This window comes from Macaca thibetana, chromosome 10, assembly GCF_024542745.1.
Source record: "Macaca thibetana thibetana isolate TM-01 chromosome 10, ASM2454274v1, whole genome shotgun sequence".
NCBI lineage: Eukaryota > Metazoa > Chordata > Mammalia > Primates > Cercopithecidae > Macaca > Macaca thibetana.
In genome coordinates, this window is record NC_065587.1 from 34,430,373 (window position 1) to 34,446,492 (window position 16,120).

Below are 16,120 nucleotides of genomic sequence, written 5' to 3' on the forward strand. Positions count from 1 at the left end.
CTTAGGCGGTACCAGGGGCTGTGGGAGGACAGGATCATCCTGCAGTATCCAGAGTCAGGGTGAGGCTGAGGAGGGTCTAGAGCGGAATCCTGAAGAATAGCTCCATTGAAGGCAGAGGAAGCAGATCCAACAAGATGGCAGGAGCAGAGGCTCGGCAGAGCTTCCTGTTGCACCCTCCCTGGGCAGCAGCTGCGTTCATCCTTGGTGCCGTGGCTGCTTGGCCCCCTAGCATAGACTCTTTCTCCTCCACTGGTAGAGCATTCATCTTGCAGGTCTTTTGGAGCTGCAAGGCCATTGATTCTGTTAGCAGACATCCCACTCACCAGGAGACCTGCATGGGAGCTCATCTTGGAGTGCACATAGCTATCAATAGAGCCATCTTTCCCAGAGCCCTGTCAGATGTTTCTGTTGCTCACTGGCAGAACTTGTCTTGCCCAGCATCAGAAACAGCTGGAGAGCAGCAGACACTCAGGGGCATTAGCCAGCTGGGGTTCCTGCTACAGGCCATGAGGTGGCACAGCCAGAAATAGGCCAGATATCAGGGAGGCAGAAAGAGAACTCTGTCCCCTCTGATATGACTTGAAGAACGCTTAGAAGGCCACCATCAACACCACCCAAACATAACCCCACTAGCGATCACATCATTTAAAATTACACCTGTAGACCTTCATTTCTTTTGAACAAGTTTTGCTGTTGGGATTTTTTATTGCTGAAAGTATGTTTTTATTTATTCTGCAAACACAAACTAAAAACTATCTATGTAACCGGCCTCTATTAGGTGAATGCTTGGGCCATGGAGGTAACAGCATCAGTTGCGGTTCTCAAAAACCCATGGACTGGGCAAGGAAGTGCCTATGATGGGATGGGAACATGCATATAATGGGAACATGGGCCAAGTGCTGTGACACCCAGAAGAAAGCTGGTCCAGGAAGTTTCAGAGAGAATATGATATTTGAGCAGGGCTTAAAGTCTGCATGTGAGTTTGAGTAGAAGTGAAATCCAGGCAGAAGGAACAGCATAAGCCAAAGCAAAGAAGCCTGAAAGAGGCTGGTGTGTGCAGGATGACCAATGCTACCATATACCTTGGTTGTGGGTGTAGGAAAGCAGGAAACAGGTCAGACTGCGAAAGGCCTTGTAGGTTCTGTTGAGGAGTGTGGACAGGTCCTAGGGAGCAAGCCAGATGAACAGTGTGCTGGGCTTGGGGTGCAGCAAAGTACCACCTGTCCATGATACCTGTCTTCCTTGCCAACACATCAGGAGTCTGAGATGCTGTGGAAGGACAGGCAGGAAAGCGGGGTTTCCAAGAATGCGGCTTCAGTTGGCAAGCCTCACTTGACCCAGACAGCCTTAGCTTTGAGGGAGGCCATGATAGAGGAGCCACCGTGGAGCAGGGAGGTGGTGGCACTCACCACTGCAAGGGCTGTCTTGCCTGGGAGCCTGGACCACACTCCTGGACTGTGGGGAGTCACACCATCTGGGAGTGGCACAGTCATGGCCCAGGGCACTATGAGGCTTCCAGGCTGCTGTAGGGTGGGAAAGAGGCAGAGCGTCTGCTCCTCAGCCAGGATAGCCAGGAGGCCCCAGCCCTCCTCTGGGAGGACACAGGGGCGGGCATGTGGGAGGAAGGGTGCTGGGGCTGGATTATCGCCTCTGCCTGCATGTGTTTCTGCCTCTAGCAGCCCACTTTAGGACAAGGATGCCTTTCCTTCCTGTTTCATTCACAGGCTCCCTGGGAAACATTTCCTCAGCCAGTCACGGCCCCTGCTCTTCTGCAGCTGAGCCCAGCCGCTCCCATCAGCACCTCCCCCAAGAACGAGAACCTGCATCTGAACCCCCTGTGTCTCACCATGTGCCGCCCATCTGGCCCATCCTTGCACCTCGGGGGTGTCTCTGCTCGCACCAGCACGCCAGCCAGAAAGCAGGACATGTAAGGTAGGGGACCACTACAGCCAGTGCGGGGAGTGACCCCCACAAGGTCTTGTTCTTTTCAGTCCCTGATTTTTTTTAAATTTCAAAGAGAAGGACATAAAATATTGTATCTTTCAGGTTAGCAAACATACATAACAAAATTTAATTTTTTGTTTATGTAGCCTTCACATTTTATTGGTTTTATTTATGTTGCTACAAAGTGATAATTGGATTCCTAAGAAACCTACCATTATAGAAAATCATGCCATGAAAATTTTGTTTGATTTTGGGGAAAAAAGGATTAGTGGCTAGAGTTTCAGAACTGTAAATAACAAAGTCAGTTTATGTGTTGGCCTTAAGAGGACAGCTATGAAACCTTAAGATTGATGAACAGATCCACAGCTCAGTTGAATTCTAAGCTGTGCTGCTCCCCAGTAGCTGCAGTCATGGCTATTTAAATTTAAACTAATTAAAATTAAATTAAATTTCGAGTTCAGTTTCTCAGTTATAGTAGCCAGCAAAGTGACTAGCAAAGATAGGCAGCATGTCCATCACCACAGATGGTTTCACAAGGGACTCCTTGCTCTGGAACCATGACCTCTGCTTCTCTGACACCACTGGATGTCTCACAGGGGCAGAGCCTGCACCAGTTTTATCACCTGTAATTCCCAGTGTAAGGGCCGGCAAATGTGCAGAGGGGATGGGCTTGACCAGAGCTGGTACTCAGTTGCCACCATGGCACACAGATCACAGTCATATTCCTTGATTTGTTAGTTTAGAAATACCTAAATCATGCTGTGAAAATGAAGGCAGACAGATAAATGCCTGTGTTAATAGATTACTTCATGACATCTCCGAGAATATTTTCGTACATAATCTCACTGGAACCAGTCAAACATATGAGAGATAGCTAGAAAGATCATTTATGTCCATTTTATAGGTGAAGCAGCTGAGGCTCACAGCTATCAAATGGTAGAGGAGGGACTAGAACCCAGGTGCCCTCACATCTGTCCTGAACTCTTTGTCTCACACTTTGCTGCACTCCTGGTTTTCTAATTCTTTTTCTGTAACACAGCAGGGGCTCCAACACTCAATCTGAAGGCTGGTTCCATCAGCCATTTTCCTGAAGCAACGCTATTCCTTCATTTGTGAACTTTCAGCAGTTCCACCTTCATCAACTGATACATGAAGATCTGTGTTCTAGAAAGATAAAAGAATTAACCAAGATCAGTGAACTAGTTAGTGGCAGAACCACACCAGTACCTGCCTCTCCTGAGTCCCAGACCAGGGACAGGCAGTACAGTGCAATGGAAAGCATGGCACAGGTTTGGCATCAGCCAGATATGGCTTCAAATTCAGGTTCTGCCACTTTTCTTGTTATCTTAGGCCACTTATTTAACCTCTTTGACCTTCAACTTCCTTATCTTCAGAATGGAAATGACTAACTCAAGGGCGGATGGGTGTAAGGTGGCAGAACACACATGAGGTGCACAGTGGCAGAAGCTCAGTCCATGTTACCTGTGGTTCTCTCTGTGCCCATTTCCCTCTACTGCATGTATGAATGCCTGGACAGAGAGAAGGGAGGTCTTACAGTCATTCTTGTAAAAGACACAGTGCTTCGTGTTGGTGCCCTTCACGCTTTCACATGCACATAGAACACTTAGTGAGCTTGCTGAGATGCTTGTTTTCATCAGTGAACCTTGCTGACACGGACTGAGGTTACCAGTGCAGCTCATCTGCAGGACACACTTTATGTAGAAGGCTTGGTATACTAACAGCCACTACCACCTGTACTCCAGTGACACAGCTGAAGCAAAAGGAGACAGACACATAAATGTCTCTGCCTGCATGAGCAGTGAGGGTCCACTTTCTGCATTCCTTCCTCCTCTGTGAAATTCCTGTTAGTCTTACCAGCAGGAGTTGGTTTCTTTGAATCACCACAGCAGTTTTTTATGTTCTCTCTCCCAGCATTTGGGGCTGTCTGCCTCATGTTAATGGATTTCCATGTTAAGATGTTCTGGATGTTATGGAGGTTGTGTTACGGATTTCCGTGTTAAGATGCTCTGAGGACACAAGGCAAGGCATGTAGTACGTCTGCATCAGTACATGATCAGTGTTTGATGGTCGTGTGCTGTAGTGAGATGGCACAGTGGAGGAGAAAGAACTGTCTACGGCTTGGGAACAGCACTGCCACAGGCCCTTGGCCAGGCTGTGCTGTCTTCTCTCTTTGTTTTCGCTTGTGTGGATGAGGGAGTGAGAGGGCAATGAGCAATATTTCAGGGTAGTTTCTTCAGAAAAGTTCAAACACTGTTTGCCAGATTGCAAGGGGAGATGGAAAATGGGAAGGAAGCTTTCTTAAGTCCTGAAAGATGATATTGTTTCTAATGGTAGTGGCATAGCTTGCATCATACTAAATTACTGAACAGTTAGAAACTGAGACATTAAAAAACAACTGTTTGAAGGCACTGAAGAACAATTAAAACTCTGGCAGGAACTGGAACAGATTTGACTCTTGAAAGAACTGAGATTCAATTTCTGTGGCTTTTCCTAGAACAGATCCCAGATATTCAGTGTGTGATGAAAAATTACTAGCCGTATGAGTAAATGGTAACAGTTGACCCACAGTTTAGAGAACTCAGTACATAGAAACAAACCAGAATAGACCCAGATTTTGGAGCTAGCCTACAAAGACTTTAAAATAAGTATGTTAACTTTTTAAATCTATGGGCAAAAAATGTACATAATGGGTGAAGAGATGATGGATTTTGGGAGAGATACAGGGACTCTGGAAAAGGACTTAGAAATTCCAGCTCCACTGTGGTGGCAGACCCACTGCAGGATATCCTTCCCAGATCACAGATTAAAACTCTGGACACATACAAAGTATGATTACCCAAAGACCCTGGGAAGTAAATGAAAGGAGGCAGAGAGTGGACTGGAGAAAAACTTGGAGCAGTGAATATGCAGAGGTCAATTTTCTGTCTTCCATGGATTTGCCTCCAGGGTGCGCCCACACAAAGCAACACAGTGGGGCCAGTGGTTAGAACTTTCCTGGAAACCCCGTCTTTCTAGGTAGAGGAACCAGAAAAGAGCCCAGTGGAGCTGGAAAGGATTCTAGAGCAGAGTGAGCTGGAGAAGGGATCTGCTAATTCTGAGCATGAAACCACCAAAGTCTTATGCTCACCTTGAGCTAGACATGTGTGGAAAGTCCCAAAACACTGTAACAGAGCTATATGAACTGAGCACAGCTTGGAACTACCACACGTAGGAGAGATGGAACTTGCAGTCTCAACCTAACCAGCTTGATTTTCTGCAGAATCCAAAACATCAACATTCTCCCAAGGATTATGGCAACCCACAGTCTACACAAAACACAACATGCACAACATTCAGGATGCTATTCACAATTTCTCAGCTTACGGAGAACCAGTAGAATGTAACCAGTTCTAATTGGAAGACATAGATGTGAACCTCAAGATAATACAGATGTTGGATATCTATTCAGCAGTGAGATTGCCGGATCACACGGTAGTTCTGGTTTTAGTTTTTTGAGGAACCTTCATACTGTTTTCCATAGTGGCTGTGCTAATTTACATTCCTACAAGGAATATATAGAGTGTTCCCATTTCTCCATGCCCTTGCCAGCATTTGTTATTATCTTTTTGATAATAGCCATTTTAACTGGGGGAGATGATATCTCATTGTGGTTTTGATTTGCATTTTTCTAATGACTAGTGATGTTGATAATTTTTTCATTTACCTGTTGGCCATTTGGATGTCTTCTTTGAAGAAATGTCTGTCCAGATCTTTTGTCCATTTTGTAATCTGATTATTTGATTTTTTGTCCATTGAGTTGTTTGAGTTCCTTATATATTCTATTAATTTCTTATTGGATGAATAGTTTGAAAATACTTTCTCCGATTGCATAGATTGTCTCTTCACTTTGTTAATTTTTCCCTTTGCTGTATAGAAGCTTTTTAGCTTGATATAATCCCATTTGTAGTTTTTGCTTTGATTACTTGTGCATTTGAGGTCTTACGCAAGAACGTTTTTAAAGGCTAGACCAGTGTTTTGAAGTGTTTTCTCAATGTTTTCTTCTAGATGTTTCATGGTTTCAGGTCTTACATTTACATGTTTAATCAATCTGGAGTTGATTTTTGTATAGAGTGAGAGATAGGGCTCTAGTTTCATTCATACATTCACGTGGATATTTATTTTTCCTAGCACCATTTATTGAAGAGACTATTCTTTCCCCAGTGTATACTCTTGGCATCTTTTTTGAAAATGAGTTGACTGTAAATGCATGAATTTGTTTCTGGCATCTGTATTCTGTTCCACTGGCCTGTATGTCCATTTTTAAGTCAGTGCCATGCTGTTTTGGTTATAGCTTTGTAGTATATTTTGAGGTCAGGTAATATGAGTCCTCCAGTTTTGTTCTTTTTTGCTCAGAGTTGCTTTGGCTGTTCTGATTCTTGTGTGGTTTCACAAAAATTTTAGAGTTTTTGTTTCTATTTCTGTAGAGAATACAGAATGGTATTTTGATAGGCATTGACTCTGCAGGTTTCTTTAGATAGTGTTGGGATGATAAGACCCAACACCAGGCCATGGGGGCTACGAAGTCTGGCGGAGTCAAAGGATTGAGAAAAGACAAGTTAAGAGTGAAGGTGGGACCAGGGGGCCAATGCTAGTATGGAGGGTGCAAAGGTCCCAAGCTCTGGGAGCCCATGCTATTTGTTGGTGATCAAACAAAGAAACAGGTGGTGAGGATGTGGGGATTGAAAGGTAGCGATGCGTCAAGGGCATGATCTACAGCTGTGATGGTTTAGCATTTTCTTTGAAGCATACAGAACATGTTCTGCTACTTGAGATAATGGGAAACATGTTCTTCTAGTTTAAGATACAATCAATCTATGAGCCTGGGAGGGCTAGAAGCAAGGAGCCACCAAGTCTAGACACTTTCCAGAGGCCACTAGGGGTTTTATGCCCTGAGTCCTGGATTCTATCCAAGCCACGAGGGGTTTTATGCCTTGGACTTAGATTATGGTGTGGCAGGGCAGCCTTCCACCCTTTGGCACAGAACTTGGTGTTGCAAAGGCCAAGAGGGGTTTTAGACCCTGGACCCTGGACATGTTCCAAGACTCTTTTACATTATTTCAGACATGCAAGCCCTGCCTCAGCTTTTTTCCCAACACTCAGATTTTCCCCGACAGAAGTCAGGTAATATGATTCCTCCAGTTTTGTTCTTTTTGCTCAGGGTTGCTTTGGTTGTTCTGATTCTTGTGTGGTTTCATATAACTTTTAGAATTTTTGTTTCTATTTCCATAGAGAATACTGAATGGTATTTTGATAGGCATTGATTCTGCAGATTTCTTTAGGTAGTATGAACATTTTAACAATATTAATTTTTATAATCATGATCATGGAATATTGTTCCATTTTCGTGTCCTTTTTAATTTTTTTAATAAGCATTTTATAGTTTCGTTGTTGAGATCTTTTACTTCTTTAAGGTTATTTCTAAGTATTTTTTTGTAGCTACTGTAAATGGGATTGCTTTCTTAATTTCTTTTTTATACTTTGCTGTTGACATATAGAAATACTACTGATTTTTACACATTGATTTTGTATTCTGCATCTTTGCTGAGTTTATCCATTCCAACAACCTTTTGGCATTTTTAAGTTTTCCCAAATATAAGATTTTCATGATTCAACGTTGCTAGGTTGTATTTGTGTAGGAATTAATCCGTATCTTCCAGGTTTTCCAATTTTTGGCATATTGTTGCTCATAATAATCTCTGATGGTCCTTTGAATTTTTGTCTTATCAGATGTAATGTCTCCTTTTTGTCTCTAATTTTATTTAAGGCTTGACTCATTTTTTTGTTAATCTAGCTAAAGGATTTCAATTTTGTTTATCTTTTCAAAAAAACAAAGTTTTTGTTTCATTGATATTTTATTCACTCTAAATTTTATTTATTTCTGCTCTGAACTGTAATATTTATTTCCTTCTAATTTGGGGTTTGTTTTTTTCTTACTTTTCTACTTTTTTAAGGGGCATCATTTAGTTTTTTTCTACCCCACACTATATTTTATTTTATATTTATTTAGTTATTTTTATTATATTTTAAATTCTGGGATACATGTGCAGAACACACAGGTTTGTTACGTAGGTATACACATGCCATAGTGGTTTCCTGCATCCATCAACCTGTCATCTACATTAAGTGTTTCTCCTAATGCTATCCCTCCCCTATCTCCCCACCTCTTGACAGGCCCTGGTGTGTGATGTTTCCCTCCCTATGTCCATGTGGTCTCATTGTTCACCTCCTACTTATGAGTGAGAACATGTGGTGTTTGGTTTTCTGTTCTAGTGTAAGTTTGCTGACAATAATGGTTTCCAGCTTCATTCATGTCCCTGCCAAAGATGTGAACTCATTCCTTTTTATGGCTGCATAGTATTCCATGGTATATATGTGCTGCATTTTCTTTATCCAGTCTATCATTGAGGGGCATTGTGTTGGTTCCAAGTCTTTGCTGTTGTGAATAGTGCTGCAGTAAACATACGAGTGCATGTGTCTTTCTAGTAGAATGATTTGTAATCCTTTGGGTATATACCCAGTAATAGGATTGCTAGGTCAAATGGTATTTCTAGTTGTAGATCCTTGAGGAATCGCCACACTGTGTTTCACAACGGTTGAACTAATTTACACTCCCACCAACAGTGTAAAAATGTTCCTATTTCTCCAAATCCTCTCCAGCATCTGTTGTTTCCTGACTTTTTAATGATCACCATTCTAACTGGCATGAGATGGTATCTTGTTGTGGTTTTGATTTGCATTTCTTTAATGACCAGTGATGATGAGCTTTTTTCATATGTTTGTTGGCCACATAAATGTCTTCCTCTGAGAAGCACCTGTTCATATCCTTCGGCCCCTTTTTGATGGGATTGTTTGGATTTTTCTTGTAAATTTGTTTAAGTTCTTTGTAGATTCTGGGTATTAGCCCTTTGTCAGATGGATAGATTGCAGAAATATTCTCCCATTCTGTTGGTTGACTGTTCACTCTGATGATAGTTTCTTTTGCTGTGCAGAAGCTGGTTAGCTTAATTAATCCTATTTGTCAATTTTGGCTTTTGTTGCCATAGATTTTGGTGCTTTAGTCATGAAGTCTCTGCCCATGCCTGTTTGCTTAATAGTATTGCCTAGTTTTTTTTCCCCATGATTTTTATGGTTTTAGATCTTACTTTTAAGTCTTTAATCCACCTTGAGTTAAGTTTTGCATAAGGTGTAAGGAAGGGATCCAGTTTCAGTTTTCTGCATATGGCTATCCAATTTTCCCAACACCATTTATTAAACAGGGAATCCTGTCCCCATTGCTTGTTTTTGTCAGGTTTGTCAAAGATCAGATGGTTGTAGATGTGTGGTTATTTCTGAGGCCTCTGTTATGTTCCATTGGTCTATATCTCTGTTTTGGTACCAGTACCATGCTGTTTTGGTGCCTGTAGCCTCATAGTATAGCTTGAAGTCAGGTAGCATGATGCTGCCAGGTTGTTCTTTTTGCTTAGGACTGTCGTGGCAATACGGGCTCTTTTTTGGTTTCATATGAAATTTAAAGTAGATTTTTCTAATTCTGTGAAGAAAGTCTAATTCTGTGAAGAAAGTAGTTTGATGGGAATAGCCTTGAATCTGCAAATTTCTTTGGGCAGTACGGCCATTTTCACAATATTGATTCTTCCTATCCACGAGCATGGAATGTTTTTCCATTTGTTTGTGTCCTGTCTTATTTCCTTGAGCAGTGAGTGGTTTGTAGTTCTCCTTGAAGAGGTCCTTCACATCCCTTGTAAGTTCTATTTCTAGGCATTCTATTCTCTTTGAAGCAGTTGTGAATGGGAGTTCACTCAGGATTTGGCTGTTTGTCTGTTATTGGTGTATAGGAATGCTTGTGATTTTTGCACATGGATTTTGTATTCTGAGACTTTACTGAAGTTGCTTATCTGCTTAAGGAGATTTTGGACTGAGACGATGGGATTTTCTAAATATACAATCATGTTATCTGCAAACAGAGACAACTTGACTTCCTCTCTTCCTAATTGAATACTTTTATTTCTTTCTCTTGCCTGATTGCCCTGGCCACAGCTTCCAATACTATGTTGAGTAGGAGTGGTGAGAGAGGGCTTCCTTGTCTTGTGCCAGTTTTCAAAGGGAATGCTTCCAGCTTTTGCCCATTTAATATGATATTGGCTGTGGGTTTGTCATAAATAGCTCTTATTATTTTGAGATATGTTCCATCAATACCTAGTTTATTGAGAGTTTTTAGCACGAAACAGTGTTGAATTTTATCGAAGGCCTTTTCTGCATCTGTTGAGATAATCATGCGGTTTTTGTCATTGGTTCTGTTTATGTGATGGATTACATTTATTGATTTGCGTATGTTAAACCAGCCTTGCATCCCAGGAATGAAGCCGGCTTGATCATGGTGGATAAGCTTTTTAGTGTGCTGCTAAGTTCAATATGCCAGTATTTTATTGTAGATTTTCGCATCAATCTTCATCAGGGATATTGAACTGAAATTTTCTTTCTTTGTGTGTCTTTGCCAGATTTTGGTGTCAGGATGATGCTGGCCTCAAAAAATGAGTTAGGGAGTAGTCCATCTTTTTCTGTTTTTTGGAATAGTTTCAGAAGGAATGATATCAGCTCCTCTTTGTGCCTGTGCTAGAATTCGGCTGTGAATCCATCTGGTCCTGGGCTCTTTTTGGTTGGTAGTGTTTAATTACTGCCTCAATTTCAGAACTTGTTATTAGTCTCTTCAGGGATTTTACTTTTTCTGGTTTAGTCTTGGGATGGTGTTTGTGTCCAGGAATTTGCCTATTTCTTCTAGATTTTCTAGTTTATTTGCTTAGAGGTGTTTATAGTATTCTTTGATGGTAGTTTGTATTTCCGTGGGATCACTGGTGTTATCCCCTTTATCATTTTTTTTATTGTGTCTGTTTGATTCTTCTCTCTTTTCTTTTTATTAGTCTGGCTAGAGGTCTATCTAATTTGTTAATCTTTTCCAAAACCAGTTCCTAGATTCATCAATTTTTTGAAAGGCTTTTTGTGTCTCTATATCCTTCAGCTGTGCTCTGATCTTAGTTATTTCTTGTCTTCTGCTAGCTTTTGAATTTGTTTGCACTTCCTTCTCTAGATGTTAGGGTGTCAATTTTAGATCTTTCCAGCTTTCTGTTGTGGGCATTTAGTGCTATAAATTTCCCTCTGAACATTGCTTTAGCTGTGTCCCAGAGATTGTGGTACGTTGTGTCTTTGTTCTCATTGGTTTCAAAGAACTTATTTATTTCTGCCTTATTTTCGTTATTTATCCAGTAAATAAATTCAGGAGCAGGTTGTTCGGTTTCCATGTAGTTGTGCGTTTTTGAGTGAGTTTCTTAATCCTGAGTTCTAATTTGATTGCAATATGGTCTGTCAGCCTGTTTGTTATGATTTCCATTCATTTGTGTTTGCTGAGGAGTGTTTTACTTCCAATTATGTGGTCAATTTTAGAATAAGTGAGTGCTATGTGGTGCTGAGAAGAATGTATATTCTATTGATTTGGGGTGGAGAGTTCTGTAGATGTCTATTAGGTATGCTTGTTCCAGAACTGAGTTCCAGTCCTGAATATCCTTGTTAATTTTCTGTCTCATCAATCTGATATTGACAGTGAGGTGTTAAAGTCTCCCACTGTTATCGTGTCAGAGTCTAAGTCTCTCTGTAGGTCTAGAAGAACTTGCTTTATGAATCTGGGTGTGCCTGTATTGGGTGCATATATATTTAGGATAGTTAGCTCTTCTAGTTGAATTGATCCCTTTACCATTATGTAATGCCCTCTTTGTCTCTTTTGATTTTTCTTGGTTTAAAGTGTGTTTTATCAGAGGCTAGGATTGCAACCCCTGCTTTTTTTGCTTTCCATTTGCTTGGTAAATCTTCCTTCATCCTATTATTTTGAGCGTATCTGTGTCTTTGCATGTGAGATGGGTCTCCTGAATACGGCACATTGATGGGTCTTGACTCTTTATCCAATTTGCCAGTCTGTGTCTTTTAATTGGGGCATTTAGCCCATTTACATTTAAGGTTAATATTGTTATGTGTGAATTTGATCTTGTTATTATGATGCTAGCTGGTTATTTTGCCTGTTAGTTGATGCAGTTTCTTCATAGAGTCGATGGTCTCTACATTTTGGTATGTTTTTGCAGTGGCTGGTACTGGTTTTTCCTTTCCATATTTAGTGTTTCCTTCAGGAGCTCTTGTAAGGCAGGCATGGTGGTGACAGAATTTCTCAGCATTTGCTTGTCTGTAAAGAAATTTATTTCTCCTTCACTTATGAAGCTTTGTTTGGCTGCATATGAAATTCTGAGTTGAAAATTCTTTTCTTTAGGCATGTTGAATATTGGCCCCTTCTCTCTTCTGGGTTGTGGGTTTATGCAGAGATCTGCTCTTAGTCTGACGGGCTTCCCTTTGTGGGTAACCCAACTTTTCTCTCTAGCTGCTCTTCGCATTTTTTCCTTCATTTCAACCTTGCTGAATCTGACAATTATGTGTCTTGGTGTTGCTCTTCTCGAGGAGTATCTTGGTGATGTTCTCTGTATTTCCTGAATTTGAATGTTGGCTTGTCTTGCTATGTTGGGGAAATTCTCCCAGATAGTATCCTGAAGAGTGTTTTCCAACTTGGTTCCATTTTCTCTGTCATTTTCATGTACACCAATCAAACATAGCTTGGTCTTTTCATGTAGTCCCATATTTCTTTGAGGCTTTGCCTATTTTTTTTAATTCTTTCTTCTCTAATCTCATCTTCATGCTTATTTCATTAAGTTGATCTTCAATCTCTGATATCCTTTCTTCTGCCTGATGGATTTGGCTATTGATACTTGTGTATTTTTCATGAAGTTCTCATGCTGTGTTTTTCAGCTCCATCAGGTCATTTATTTTCTTCTCTGAACTGGTTATTCTAGTTATCAATTCCTGTAACCTTTTATCAAGGTTCTTAGCTTCCTTGCTTTGGGTTGGAACATGCTGCTTAGTTCAGAGGAGTTATTACCCACCTTTTGAAGCCTACTTCTGTCCGTTCATCAAACTCATTCTCAGTGCAGTTTTGTTCCCTTTCTGGCGAGGAGTTGTGATCCTTTGGAGGAAAAGCGGTGTTCTGGTTTTTCAGCCTTTTTGCACTATTTTTTCCTCATCTTCGTCGATTTGTCTACCTTTGATCTTTGATGTTGGTGATCTTCAGATGGGGTTTTTGTGTGGATTTTTTTTGTTGATGCTATTCCTTTCTGTTTGTTAGTTTTCCTTCTAACAGTCAGGCCCCGCTGCTACAGCTCTACTGGAGTTTGCTGGAGGTCCACTCCAGACCCTGTTCGCCTGGTTATCACAAGTGGAGACTGCAGAACAGCAAAGATTGATGCCTGTTCCTTGCTCTGGAAGTTTCGTCTCAGAGGGGCACCTGGCAGATGCCAGCTGGAGCTCTCCTGTATGAGGTGTCTGTTGACCCCTGCTGGGAGGTGTCTCCAGTCAGGAGGGACAGGGGACAGGGACCCACTTGAGGAGGCAGTCTATCCCTTAGCAGGGCTCGGGAGCTGTACTGGGAGACATGCTGCTTTCTTCAGAGCCACAGGCAGAACGTTTAAGTCTGCTGAAACTGCACCCACAGCTGCCTCTTCCCCCAGGTGCTCTGTCCCAGGCAGACGGGCGTTTTATCTATAAGCCCCTGACTGGAGCTGCTGCCTTTCTTTCAGAGATGCCCTACCCAGAGAGGAAGAATCTAGAGAGGCAGTCTGGCCACCGTGGCTTTGCCGAGCTATGGTGGGCTTCGCCCAGTTCGAACTTCTGAAGGCTTTGTTTACACTGTGAGGGAAAAACCACCTACTTATGCCTCAGTAATAGTGGATGCCCCTTCCCCAACCAAGCTTGAGTATCCCAGGTTGACTTCAGACTGCTGGCAGTGAGAATTTCAAGCCAGTGGATGTTAGCTTGCTGGTCTCCATGGGAGTGGGATCCGCTGAGCTAAACCACTTGGCTCCCTGGCTTTTAGCCCCATTTTCAGGGGAGTGAACAGTTCTGTCTCTCTGGCATTCCAGGCACTGCTGGGGTGTAGAAAAAACTCCTGCAGCTAGCTCGGAGTCTGCCCAAATGGCTGCCCAGTTTTGTGCTTGAAACCCAGGGCCCTGGTTGTGTAGGCACCCGAGGGAATCTCCTGGTCTGTGGGTTGTGAAGACCATGGGAAAAGTGTAGTATCTGGGCCAGAATGCACCATTCCTCACAGCGCAGTCCCTGTCATCTTCCCTTGGCTAAGGGGAGGGATTACCCAACCCTTTGAGCTTCCCTGGTGAGGTGATGCCCCATCCTGCTTTGGCTTACCCTCTGTGGGCTATACCCACTGTCTAACCAGTCCCAGTGAGATGAGCCGGGTATCTCAGTTGGAAATGTGGAAATCACCCGCCTTCTGCATTGATCTTGCTGAGAGCTGCAGACCAAAGCTGTTCCTATTTGGCCATCTTAGCAGCCACCCATCATTTAGATTTTTACAGTGTTTATTTATTTATTTAAATGTAGTGACCAAGTGCAAAAGGAAGTGGCTACAAAAACTAGGAAACCATTTTTAAAAGTCAGGGGAGAGCTCTGGGTTGATATTGACACCAAAGAATATGCAGGAGGTGGTGTGACAGCCCCACATGCCACAGCCTTTGTGCAGCCAGAAGCCTAGGACAGGAGGGCAGGTGCAGTGTGCTGCTGGCTGGAGTGAGTGTTTCCTCCCAAAGTGCTTGCTGACTCCAGGAAGCACCCTGTGCACTTGTGCTTTAGTGTCTGCCTGTACCAACTTGGCCATATACTGCCTTCCTCATCTGCTACACAGGGGTAACACGTGTCTCTCAGACCTATTAGGAAGAATTAAAGTGGCATCACATGTCATGCGCCTGACACAGGGTCTTACCTGTTTTATGCGGCTTCTGTCAGCCTGCAGTCCTGGAAGAGAAGCCTCTCTCCAAATCCACTGCTCCTAGGTGTCCATCCAACAGAAGCAATGCAGGACATCATAGTAACATTGGCCTCACATGGGTGTGCATGTCAGTAATGGAGTCCCCAGGACCTCTGAGTCCTCAGAGTTCTCCACCTGATTCTTGCCCAAGGGGAGCACACTGCAGCAGGGATTGAGCAGGGTGTCCAGAGCCCTGGGTGCTGGCACAGTGCTCCTGTTCTTTGAGTAGGTAATTTCGGGCATGTTGGCTTCCCTTGATTACCTTTTACCTGATGCCTGAAGTGATGATTAGTCCTGCTCAAAATGCATCAGTGTCATCTACCATAAGCCAGGCATAATTCCAGGGGACAGGATGTGGCCCTCTGCTGTCTTGGAGGACGTGGTTGGCTAGGAGTAGAGAGAGATAGACCCAGAAACCAACACAAGACAGAGCAACACAAGACAGATCCATGTTCTGATGGTAGCCCAGGTGCTGTGGGAACACGGAGGAAGAGCACAGGGTCTGCTGGGAGTGGGGAGACTCATACACTGGTAACACACACAAGACAGAGCGAGTGCGTATCCTGATGGGAGCCCAGGTGCTATGGGGGCACAGAGGAGGGTGTGCTTAAAATGGGAGGGAGAATTAGGGACCAGTAATTCTTTTGTAGACGGAAAGTCTTTTGGACTTGGTGGAAGATTTTGAAGAGAAGCATTCCAAGGCAAGATGAGGCATGCAAACCCAGGGATGGGGTTTAGACCATGTGGGACGTGCTCAGGGTTGAGAAGTATCTGAGCTGGAATAAAGGACCTGGGCAGGCAGATGTTGGGACATAAGAAAGTGGGGTTTAAGGAGGAAGAGTTTGGATCTGCTGGTTCAAAGTGTTTGGGCCAAGCTCAGGAAAAAGGATGGCAACACCCCATGTTTCTGTATTTACTTTTGCATTCATTTGCTTCTTCCTTCAGCAAACATTTATTCATTGTTTACTGTGTGACAAGCACTAACCTGGGTGCTGAGGAAAGAAAGATGAGTAAGACAGGGTTTCCTTCCTCAGGGAAATCATAGTCTGGTGGAGGAGATAAGTAACAATGGAGTGTGATGCAGATAGCAATTTGCTGCTACTCCAAGAACAGTTATGCAGGTGAGTGGTTACGCTTGGAGGAAGAGGATATAAGAGAGGCTTTTAAAAATGTGCCTTTTGAGCTGAGTTTGAAGGATAAATGGAGTAGGAGCTT

At 42.8% G+C, this 16,120-nt stretch overlaps 1 protein-coding gene across 1 annotated transcript in view; it reads left to right on the plus strand.

Annotated features, from left to right (window-relative positions):
- Positions 1-16,120, plus strand: part of GAB4 (GRB2 associated binding protein family member 4) — a 57,305-nt gene that overhangs the window by 20,312 nt on the left and 20,873 nt on the right. Inside the window, exon 3 of the mRNA XM_050746054.1 lies at positions 1,725-1,932. Coding sequence (XP_050602011.1) covers positions 1,725-1,932 — 208 coding nt within the window. The remainder of the gene's footprint in view (positions 1-1,724; positions 1,933-16,120) is intronic.